General features: G+C 39.5%; 1 protein-coding gene across 14 annotated transcripts in view; it reads right to left on the bottom strand.

The window, feature by feature from the left end:
• The window catches only part of DNAJB4 (DnaJ heat shock protein family (Hsp40) member B4), a 34,816-nt gene that overhangs the window by 10,405 nt on the left and 12,189 nt on the right, over nucleotides 1-12,222 (bottom strand). For 6 of the 14 annotated variants that reach the window (XR_010916695.1, XR_010916699.1, XR_010916696.1 and 3 more), the window contains 2 exons: nucleotides 11,084-11,264; nucleotides 9,895-10,397 (listed from right to left, as the gene is read on the bottom strand). Coding sequence is in view for 7 of the 14 variants with exons in the window: in XM_067530680.1 (XP_067386781.1) it covers nucleotides 197-407 (211 nt within the window). In the remaining 7 variants the exon portion in view is untranslated. Of the gene's footprint in view, nucleotides 1-196; nucleotides 486-9,894; nucleotides 10,398-10,734; nucleotides 10,948-11,083; nucleotides 11,265-12,222 lie in introns of those variants that run through there. The other 8 variants (XM_067530680.1, XM_067530681.1, XM_067530679.1 and 5 more) reach the window with 3 other exon arrangements.

The raw sequence follows: 12,222 nt of genomic DNA, 5'->3' as shown, positions 1-12,222 counted from the left end.
ATAAGCACACAAACGTTCTTCTTCATGTCTTGCGGCATTCAACACAACTAAGTGTCCAATGGGTAGACTGTTTATCCTTATTTGATTCCCTCTCCTGTTGCTCATTTATAGATAAATATACACCCTGGTAGAGAGACAGCCCTCTCCAGAGCCCTCCCATTTACACAGATAGACACTGAGTAAGAGAAATACTTACCTTCTTCCCCAAACTGATCATAAATGTCTCTCTTTTTGGGATCACTCAGCACTTCATAAGCTTCTGCAACCTCTTTGAATTTTTCCTCTGCGTGGGGAGATTTGTTCTTATCCGGATGCCATTTAAGGGCTTGTTTTCTGTAAGCCTTTTTGATATCTTCTTCAGAAGCCCCCTTTTCAATTCCCAGAATTGAATAATAATCTTTTCCCATTCCGAGTGTTGTTAGAGGAATTTAAGTTTCCCTCGATATGAAGAAACCAGTGTCCCGTGTCTGAGTAATGCAGTGATGCTGGGGGGAAAAAATAGTTAGCACAAATCAGCAAAGCTGTTAGTGCACTGAGCAATGGGTAGACTGCTTATCCTTATTTGATTCCCTCTCCTGTTGCTCATTTATAGATAAATATACACCCTGGTAGAGAGACAGCCCTCTCCAGAGCCCTCCCATTTACACTACGTGTCTCCGCTCTTTCTAGAACGGCAAATGCTACAAGACGTCACTTCCCAGACTGCTTATAGCCAAAACATTCTCTGCACAGCTGTTTCCTCTGCCTTCCAATTAACCGTTCAATTTCCATTTTTCTCTTTTGAGTAATCAATAAGCTGTGCATCTTACTATCAGATCCCTGAACCTGTAGATCACTGGTCTGAATCCAGACCGTGTCAGTAGGCATTGAAAAAAGAGCTGACAGTTCTAAAACCACGTATGGAAAATGAGTTGGAAATTTCAATTCCTGATGTGCATTCTAATCTACGTAGGTTCTTATATCATGCAAGAATGCACAGCTGTTCATGTGACAAGTCACCAGCATAAACTGGCACCTTTTGTGTAGGGATTTAAAGGACATTTCAAATTCAAGATAAATAAAAACTGAAAGCTTTCAGTAGCTGATTTCACTTCATTACAAGCCCAAATTAATCAATTTTCCCACAATACATAGGATTCCAGACTGAGTTAATGTGATAAAATACTACTTTATTGCCAGTTAGAAAGTAAGCAATCAAACAAAGTACAAGAACGGTACAACTTGATGCATTACTGGTTCAAAACATCAGATGCAGAAACGGGCCACATTCCTTTCCATATGTTACACACTGTACAATACAGGCAGTAGAATACCAGTTTTAACAAGAGGCTGATACAAATCTAAATGCAATAATTAATAGATTTCTGAGACAAAGCCATTTGATTTTTGATAAGTAAACAATTTAAGTTAAAGCTGGGATAGCTACCCAAACAATCACTTCATATGATTTACGTAAAGCAGTGATACTCAGATTGAGGCTGAGGAGCCACAAGTGGCTCTTTGCAGCACATATTCAAACACAGTGTGATTTCATTATTAACCAGTCTAAGTTATTAACCAATCAGGATGCTTTTACTATGTTATTAACCAACTGTAGTTGATAAACTACTACTACTTGATCAGTCATTGTCCTGTGAGAATTATATATTAAACTAAGTATTTCCCGTCACACTATTTAAATGTGAATATATAGCATTATAGTAAATGAAACTAATTCACACTATTGTGGCTCTTTGGGTAATGCTGATTGCTAATTTGGCTCCTGAACCACTGAGGTCGGAGTATCATTGATGTAAAGTTTTAATGTTTAACTCTCACACCCTGCAGAGGGGAGGGTATCAAGCCTGCAGGCCAGCATATTCATGATCTCATCTGGCTCTTAGCTGGGTATTAGGTCAAGAAATTATAACCATCTGGTGAAATAAGGCTAAAGATTTAAGAGTGATTACTATAATTTTAGGAAAAAATATTTCTTTTTAATATTTGTTGTAGTGAAGGCCAGTTTTGGTCATAGCTGAAAATCACACATGGATGATAAATAGCTTTCCATATATTGTGTTTACTAATTGTTCCTCTTTCTACTTCATTATGTTCAGCTGTCCTGTCCATCTGCTACAAATATTACTGAGTCCAGCAATATCTGTGGAGAACACCACTAGCCAACTTAGAGAAGGTATAGATGGTATATGTCAAAACCTACATCTCTTCCATGGATCTTCTCAGACCTATCAGTTATGGTTAGAACAGGCCAGAAAAGGAATTATTTCCCCCAGGGGGAAAAGTTTTTATTCGAAGTTTCCAGTTGGAAGATAATTTTTCTGTGGGAACATTAAAAAAACTAAGTGTGGAAAAACCTAGGTTTCCTTGCCTTTACTGTTTTCCAACTTTTACAATTGGAAAGAGAGAGAAAAGATGAAAAATATTCCATTCACACAGCTTCTTCAACATTCCGTTTTTCATGTGGGGAAAGTGTGATCTTTCAAAGTGTGACTTTGTGTTACTTTCTCACATTGATTTTTTTGTTTTGTTTTGGTTCCCCCCCCCGTTTTCTTGGGGGGAAAAGGAAAAAACTGAAGGCAGCATGCAAATTCTGATACTCTTTTTTTTTATTTGGGGGGGGGGGGAAGAGAGGGAAAGAAAAGAGGTAAAAATGAGTAATGAAACAAATTTCACAGAGGGGGAGAAGAAACTAGAACTGTTTTTAACATAAAAACCATTTGAAAAAAAGTCCATTTTTGACAAAAAAATCTTTTAATCAAAAAAGCTTTTGACCGGTTCTGCTTCTGATCCTGGTTCTGAGAGTGTTCGAGGATACTGGGAATCAGAACCACTTACTTGCCTCTTTGTCCCCCAATACTATCTTTCATCACTGGACTATGACATAGTCTAGATTGAGCAATCACAATGTACAACTCCATCCTCCCAGTTTACTGCCAGCACCAGTCATTCTCTTGACTGAATGAGAAGGAGCTGCTGCAATCAGCCGCCCCAAAGACAGACTAGTTATGGTCTATTACTGTTTCCCCATCATTTCCTTCTCCAGGTAAGACTTGGCAGACACTATTCAGCCTTAACAACAGCGCCTTTTTAATTAGTGTCATGCCTATAGAGTTCCAGGATCCTTGAGTGGAAGAGAGGAGTTTCATTTCATTATACTTTACTTATTTATACAATGTCTTTGATGCACAGGATGGTTTACTTGGTTTTGTTTGTTTGTTTTAAATGAATAAAAAGATACTCTCACCCGCACCATTTATAGTCAAGTTATCTTCAGAAATGTTCTAGGATTCCAAGCTAACAAAAAATCCCAAATTGATTTTAAGCCTAATATATGGTCCTAAACAAAAACATTTTGTACTTTTGTAGTGCTAGGATCTCAAAACAAAGCACTGTGCTGCAAACAGTAGATACAACAAAGCCCAAACTATCAGATTTAATGCTGACTTTTCATCATTAGATTAGTTCAGAATATAATTTTCCTATACTGCAAGGTTGAGTTGGGTTTTCTGCATTTAAGTTTCCGTGGACAGTACTTTAGGTAATGCTTTTATTACATCCAGAAATATGTTACAATACTTTTGTTAGGTTCAGAGGGTGGTTGTTTTCCATTATTCTGATTCCTAACTAAACCAGCAACAAAAGTTAGTCTAGAAAGTATTGAACAAATGATGACAAAAGCTATCAATGAGACCTACCAGGCTTGGTTTACTTGCTTTGGCATATATAGGGCACACATTGTAAGGGCAAAAAAATAAGTTATAGGGTAAACTAACAATCTGAGGCCTCAGACCTAATGAAAAGTACCCCTTCAAAATAAAGTAGTTTACATTTTTCAGCACATCCAGGTTGATGGAGGGGATAGGAATGGTCTGCATATGATAATTCTAAAACCAACAACCCAAACCAAAAAGTCTATGAAGTCTTCCTCTGGCAGTATACAAGAGTATACAAAAGGAGTTCAAGCTGAGCAAGTTCTGATTAATAAAACACCTTTTAGATACTAGCCTTTAAAAAACCCCAAACATCCTATTGCTTACAACCCAGTCATGCATCTCCACAATGCTGTGAGGAAGGTGAAAAAACCCATAACTCTCTGCAAGCTTGGTCCAATGGGAAAAGTTTCTTCCTGATCCTAAAATAGGTGGTCAGACTGCAGCATCCTAAAAAGCAGAGCTCTTACACTACAGCTAAGGGGGGGGGACACAACTATCAGGTATTAAAAGCTTTTGAAAAGCCTGAGACAGAATTTAAACAGACCAAGGAGAGAGGGAAGAAATGGAGACTTGAGAGCCAAATCAAATCAACCAACCAACTAGCCTGGTCTCCCATCCCCCGTCAATGGAAAGGTATGACTAGGGCTGGGGGGGGGGAGGGGGGGGGGAAGGAAGGTGGGAGAGCCTCCTAGTCATGCATGCATTCTCATATGTCCTCCTGCCCCTCCCCAGGCTCTGAGTTACATTCCCTGCAGTCTGTTCAAGATATCCACTCCACTGACCTGGGGAAGGGGGGGAATAAAAAGTAACCTCTCCTTGTGCTTCTTCCGCCCATTAAACTCTGAGACAAATGCAAAAAGGAAAGAGACTAGATTATAGAGCAGGATGAAGAGTAAACTGAACCCCAAGGCAAATTTCAAACAGATCACAACTATAAATATAGAGATACAGTGAAATGTCAAGACAGAGGAGCCAAATCCCTAGCCCAGAAAAAAAGATCCATCATAGTTGAGTCTCATAATAGTCCCAGGACTACACTGGAATAAACTGTGGCTCTATCCAGTCAAGTTTAAAGAAACAGCTTCCATATATCATAAAACGCAAAACCTTCTCCTAGGCCCATTTCAATAACTTTTCTAAACAAAGATTCTTGAAAATGGATGATCTTTTATCTATCTTTGCTCTTGTGTAATCCTTGATCTAACAAATGAGTGTATTCTTCTAGACTATGAATAGGAAGACCCTGTTTATACTCACATATAACCATATCTAGGAATACATCTAGAATAATGTTTACTTCAGAAGCAGCAAAACTAAAAGGCCTAAACAAATATTCAAGAGCTAACATCATCCACAAGAGACAGAGAGAGTGGCCCAGATACAAATGGATTGATGGCTAGATGAAATCTTCCCTAAGGCAAAATACAATATAAAACCCTGTACAGCACCTGCATCACATCTTTCAGAGATCTAAAGATATCACTAATCAATTGCTTTAAATGCACAGCTTCATTTAGACATACATTTGATGGCCATATAACTTTCCAAGTTACTTTGCTTAACCTCCAAACTCTTTTGTGCAAGCCCTTAATTTTATAACTCAATATTGGTCCTCCCTCATACATGCAAAAACTTTTTCATTGAGGAAAAGGTTTTACTGGTATAATTAGAAACTAAATACTGGAAGCAGTCAAGAAGGAAGATAGTACCCTGTCCAAAAGACATGAGCCCCTGGTCATTCAGTGGATCTCGAATACAAATAATACCCTAAGATTTTCATAAGGTAAAAATTGATTCATGACAAAGCCAGTGCACCCCTAAATATTTTACATCTGTCAGGACATTCTTACATGTAATTAGTCTAACTCATTAAGATGCAACAGCACCACACTCCTCAACTATTGAATGTGTTCATTGGCACAGTTAAATGGGAAGCTGGAGAAATATAGATAACCTTAAGCCAAGGTAACGGATTGCAACCACTGAAGACAAAGTTGATTTTAATCTTTAGAACTATAAGGACAAAGCGTACTGTTCCTCAATAAATAGTAAAACTGTGTCTCTTTTTTTGAGCAATCAAGGAAGACGAGGAACAAAGCAAAGCTGTCATATTTTTGAAGGGTGCTATGTTAATTTCAACGGAATAAATGGGCCCAAAGAGTCAAAGGTGTTAACACGACCCAGTCACTGTTCAACATTAAACAGTTTTAAACAAGGTTTAGGCTTTTGGAATACAGTGATTTTTATCTGCTCAGTGGCAAACACATGAGTAAAAATGTTCTTAACCTTTGATAAAAGATACAGAAAAGGAGGAAAAACAATTAAAGCATTTGAAATGTGAAGTATAAAGAAAGACCTTTGATATAACAATATAGCTTGTTCCTTTCCCTTTAGCTGGAGCCTTTAGAAGGAAAACCCCCGTTTGTCACTCTTTTAGACGGTAGTATCTGTCTTTTTAGGAGAAAAGAAAAGTCAGTTGAAATGGGCTGTAGCTGTTAAAGTCTGAGTTTGTTTCTTTGAAGATAAAACAATACAAACGCACTCAAGAGAAGAGAAAAGAACAGCAAAGGGAGAAAATAAAGCTTCTGTGTCTGGAGTGGACTCTTACTTGCTACCACACTGCTAGAGAAACACAGGGATAGCAAAAGGTCTTACCAGCCACTCTGAGAGCTGGCAAACTTGTACCAGCATCAGACTGTTGAGGGCATTGCTTTTTGCTGCCAGTTTGGTCACATGCTCACAGCAACGTTACAAAACAGTCTTGGCCAGCTAAGCCAGACTCTTGTTATACAGAAGGCAAAAGGAGAGAGGGAGAGTAAAGAGAAGAAATAGGACATATGAGGGGGAATGACGGTCTCACATCCCAGGGATTTAGTTGAAGCTGGAGGAAGTGGAAATATCACCTGGATTTGGTTCCCTTCTCTCTCAGGATCAGGATGATGAAAGCCCAGTGCTGTTATAGTACATCCTGGGGTCCCAGGAGACTGTAGGTGTGGCAGCCACTATAGTAAAGCTCACTCCTTCTGGTTCACCTGTCCAGAGCTGGATTCTCTCCAAAGAAGCGATCCAAAGCATTCTATTTCGTGGAAGTCCTCCACAATCCCTAGAGTAGGGCATACTATGTAGTTTACCACTCAAGCCCTTATGCTACCCAAATTTGCAGTGCTATTCAAAAAATAATTGCTCCATTGTCTAATTATCTGAACAAACAGAAATAGAAATAAATCAGCAGCAGGAAAAGTATGTCCCCTTGTACTAAAATGAATTTGAAAAGAGACTTCATTCATGGTGATGTCACCAACTAAGTTGCTACCTCATCTCTTTCCAGAAAGAGAAAAAAAACAAGAAAAAACGTTGTCCTTATAGCAATTTATAAAGGACCTTACAGAAACAAAAATATCATGCACAAAAGCTTGAAATGGTGCACTATTGTGTCTTACTATGTCAAATGCTTTCTCAATTAGTGAAAGTTACAAATTTGGACTCTCACATACACACTGACACCACTCATGACCTTAGAGTAGAGGGCATACTTAAATGTAACAAAGCAGAGCAATACAGAAAGTAGCAGCAATATTATCTTAAAAGGATATTGCTAATTCGATTTTAAATATAATCTGCTTAGGCAATATATGGTACCAGCAAAAGCATAATATTTTTCAGACATACTATATACTTCCTCTATTCTTCATAGATTGAAACAGACATCCATTTGTAAAGCCCTTATTCTATTTTTCTTTCCTGAGGCACACAAAAAAACCCACACAATGTGATGCTGGCAGACCATGTCTTTATCCTTTATGAAATGCTTATAAGCTGCTACACACATTAATCTCACTTATACTCGTCTCCCATGTTGCAAGGCGTGTTTGCTCTGTAATTGTAACTCACCAGATACAAGTGTGAAATACTAGTTTCCAACAGGAGATGTTCTCTCTTGTTCAACAAAAGGCCCATCAACATGAAGCATTATGGAACATCAGAAGACAAAAGATTGTGAATTGCTTCTCTTACCCCCTCCTCACCTCCTAAAGAGAAGACACACAACTGAATTCCTCCCAACAACTGAATTTGGAACTCAAAGCAGAAGGGGAAAGGAATAAAAAGCCCCAACAAGGAGAAACTGTATCTTTTATGCTGCTTGGATTCTGAGGGCCAAGGATGACTAAGCATAAGCAAAAGACCCTCATGTTTGGCCTGGGTTAGCACTAAAGGACATATAGAGCTTGCTTGTTATAAAGCTTCTATTACCTTTTGAAACTTAAGACTAGAACGCATTTGTGTGTATATATGTATGTTTATCTGTTTCAAATCTTGTAAATCACTCTTATTTCCTTTTCATAGTTAAGGAATCTTGAGATAGCCAATCCCATAAATAAACTATAAGCATTGTCTTTGGTGTGAGATCTGAAGTACAATTGAGCTGGGGAAAGTCACTAGTCCTTTGGGACTGGGAGTAACCCGCACACATTTGTGATCTTTGACATAAAGGACCATTTATCAAAAACGTAGGATCACCTGGGTGGGTGGCAAGATAGTCCCCTTTCATAACATGGAGTCACAGATAGATCAGGGTAAGGCTGCTAGTGATTGAGGAGTTTATACTTAACTGGTTAGTGAAATCTTAGTATAAAACTCACACCCAATTTGGGGTGTTTGTCCTGCTTCTTAACCGTCTGCCCTGAGGTTGGTACTCATACACTCGAGCCACTGCAAGACATCTTGACACACAACTTTACTGAAGTTTTAAGAGCTTAAAGGAAAACCTGGAACATGGTATTTTGATGTAATTAATTCCTCCTTGAAATGCATGTAAAACATATTGATTGACCTTTGAATTCCTGGCAGAAGTTATGTTAGCCCTGAAGTATTAGAAAAAGTTTACAGCACAAAATCTACACTCAAAAACTAAACTACCAGAAACATTTCCATAGTTATCAAATTTGCCTTTGATGTGTATCCACATTATCAAGTTCAGTAGAGTTCAGTCTTAGGTCATTTTTATTTGGGGACAGTGTCAGAGAAATGAAATAGAAAAAAAGCATACAAATTGAAGATAGCAGGATATTTTATGACTATGCTTATTACACCTTCAAAAACACAGAAAAATGATGTCCACCCTAAAAAGTTACTGAAAAATAGTAAAATACTGAACTATAAAACATCAGAAACAATATTTAAGGTAATATATATTACACAGTTACCTCTCTATAAACAGTCTAGGAAAAAAGGCCATTATGCTTGTACAACCCAGCTCAACATGGTTTCAAAGCGACAACTCTTATCTTACATTGACTATAATACAGAAAACATGTTCCAAAATACACCTTAACACAAATGCTGTCTCAGAATGCTTATGATCTCATCCACAGAAACAACCATCTAGAAGTTCCCTTCAATTTAATTTTAAAAAAATCATTTGCTACTGAAACTCTCTTAAAAAGGGACACGGTCAACTTAAAATCTAATCATTTTTAAAATGAGTTAAGAATAGTTTAAAATGCTACACAATTTTTGTGGTTTTTCAGTCACATTTTTTAAGAATCTCTCACCCATTACATCAAATATGTATACAAACAACAGAAGAAACTAATTGATGTGTAGAGGGAATGAAGCAGGCCATGCACACAGCTTTGTCAGATGGACAAATTAAAATCAAGTGAAAATAAAGGATCTTTTAAAAATCTTTCTACTGTAACAATAGCAGGTTTAAAATAAGCAAGCAAAAGGGTGATTTTTTAAATTGAAAGTGTCTCTAACTTTAACAAATATCACAAGTTTAATACCTTCTTTTAAAAGTCTGATTCAAAAACTAGATTATAGATTTATCATGAAGAAATTCCTTCTTTCCAAGAAATAGGTGTTCTGGACTTGAAAGAAATGTAATTGAAGCTAAGGGGGAAAAAATTGCCCTGGAAGCAGAGCATTGAGGTGGATCACCTGGCAGCTGATTTTGAGCAGCCAGGCTATTAGAGGGGGCTATTTGCATCAGGAAGGGTTTGAAGCAGCATTTTTATAATGAGCCCCAGTAATGTGTCTTTCTGTAATTCATTCAGCCAGATATTGTTGAATGACCTTGTAATGATTGCTACCTGATCATTAATTGTAGTATGCTAATGTGCCAATTGCCACAGTGTATGAATTTCAACAGCAACCATCATATGTAGGACACAAATAAAGATTTGTTTTAATTCTAAGACTAAAGTTTATTAAACAGCAATACACAGATTTCCATTTCTTACAAGGGACATGACACTGAGGAGGACTCAATCAAATGAGACTCAGCTAGCTATCATTATGAAACATGCCCCTAGGGGTGGAGAGCAAGGGGTATTGAGATGGTCCCGGAACATGTGAGGAATATGGGGATGTTTGGGGAGGGCATGGAATGCAGTTCTGTATGGGCTGTAGGGGGAGTCGAGCACAGATGTGTTCCGACTGTAGTGCAATCAGGATCTTCAGCATCTTCGTTTGGTCCTCCACCAACTGTATCATCCACTTCTGCCCCTTTCTCCTCTCCTGGCTATCCATTCTGAGTTTTTCATTGATTATCTCTCTCTACAGGCTCTGCAGCATCAGATGACTATAGCACTTCCCTAAACATGTCCTCCTTTATCCTCCTGGTTTGCCTCATCTGAGGGAGGCACTCCGCCTGTGTTTAGGTGGTGGCCCTTAAGGACACATCTGCAGAAACAAAAGACACAACAAAGAGGGGTAGTATTGTGAATGCACTCACAGCCCTGAATTATAACATAACAGTTACATACATCTCTCTCACTTTCCCTTGGCAAGCACATAGCGTGGCAAGAGCTCTAAAGATGAGGAGTTCAGCCCAGGGCAGGGGAAGGGGCAAGATGGGACAAAGGGTCTGGGTGGTTTCTGAAGGGGATACAAGCACCCTGGGATACTATTTTGAATACTAGCACTGTTTTCCACAGGTGGGATTTCTCACTCCTGAGGGTAACCTAGGATGCAGCTCCTGAATGCATGAGGCTTCAGACTGGGTCCGTACGCTGCTCACCTGTGTGCTGCTTTGGTTCCTGCACAAGTAACTGCCAATTGGCACAGTAAAATTTCCTACAGTGGGGGAAGAAACAAAGCAGCTCTGCCAAGGAACCTTCAGCAGAGGATTGCAGAGTACCTCCAGGAAAGTTTCCTCGAGATCTCCAAGGAGGATTCCCAGGACATCCCGGTGTGCATTAACAAACTTTTCCGCAGTGCCTCCACTGTGTAGCTGCACAGGGAAAGGAGAAGCAGACGCAAACTCTGCTAGCACTGTTAATTTCTATACCTTATCCCACTTCTACCATGTAACAAAATAAAAGAGCCCCCATATCACCATGCAGTATCAAAGCAAAATGAGTACTCACCAGAGGTCCACTCTCCTGCATCAGGCGTGCCAAAATTGGAGTGCTGGGAATGGCTAGACCCCTCCACAGTCAAAAAGAGGTCCTGGCTCACTGTCCCACATCCTCCTCCACCACTTCATCCCCAGAGTTGACTCTGCTGGCTGCTGTGTACTGTAGACCAGGCCTTTTTAACACCACCTCCCTGAGCAGCAGAAGTCACAGTCAATGTAATTAGGTTCATGCAGTGTCAATGTAGACATTGCATTGTTTACGTCCATGTTATTGGCCTCCAGGAGCCATCCCACAATGCCCCACACTGAAAATACAATCAATACAAGAGCTCCTGATGAGGACACATACCACCGACACAAGGAACCAACGGTGCGCACACACGTGTTTAATAACTGTGGTGGCTGTATGCCAACATAAGCTAGGTCAACATAATTTTGTAGTGTAGACGTGGCCTTAGTTTCTCTGTGCACTTTTTATGGCTGTACACAGAGGGCTGGTCTACCTAGGAACTTACATTGGTATAGTTTAGTCTCTCAGGGATGTGAAAAATCCGCAGTCCTCAGAGATGTTGCTATAACAACTTAATAGCCCATATAGACAGGGCTAGGTCAAATTTTTCTGTTGACCTAGCTACCATCTCCTAGGGAGGTAGATTGCCTACTTCGATGGGATCCTATACGTGCAGGTAGTGTCTATAATGATGTTGCATTTTAAGTGTAGCCATACCAAGTGTCTAAGGGAATGGGGGCTGGCAGGATGTCACATAGCCAGGCTGAGTTGGAAATGGACTAGTTAATGTCTAGTTGGAATCCACACATGTGAATGCAGACTCTAGAAAGGACAATGGAAATCCCAGTGGCCAGGACATTAACACCTAGTCACTCACAGCCAAAGGAGGAGACTCCCTTCTGCAGGGAAGTAGAGAAGAAAGGACCCACCTCAGCTGGAAAAAGGAAGTGGAGTGTGTCAGGTATGGACAGACAGCTCTTAGAGCTCTCTTGGAACTCAGAGGAAAAATGGAGAGGGAGCGGATGGGCTCGGGAACTGGTACGGCAGAGTCCTGGCTACCACCAACAGAAACCATACTCCCTGTCTGCCTCTCTTGTAAATGCAAAGATTTTTAGATTCTGTATGTCAGGTAACTAATA

This window comes from Emydura macquarii, unplaced genomic scaffold (assembly GCF_026122565.2).
Source record: "Emydura macquarii macquarii isolate MOO-44397 ecotype Brisbane River unplaced genomic scaffold, CSIRO-AGI_Emac_v2 contig_3110, whole genome shotgun sequence".
NCBI classification, from domain to species: Eukaryota; Metazoa; Chordata; order Testudines; family Chelidae; genus Emydura; species Emydura macquarii.
The sequence above is the reverse complement of the archived record's forward strand: the minus strand, read 5'-3'. Positions and strand labels throughout refer to the sequence as shown.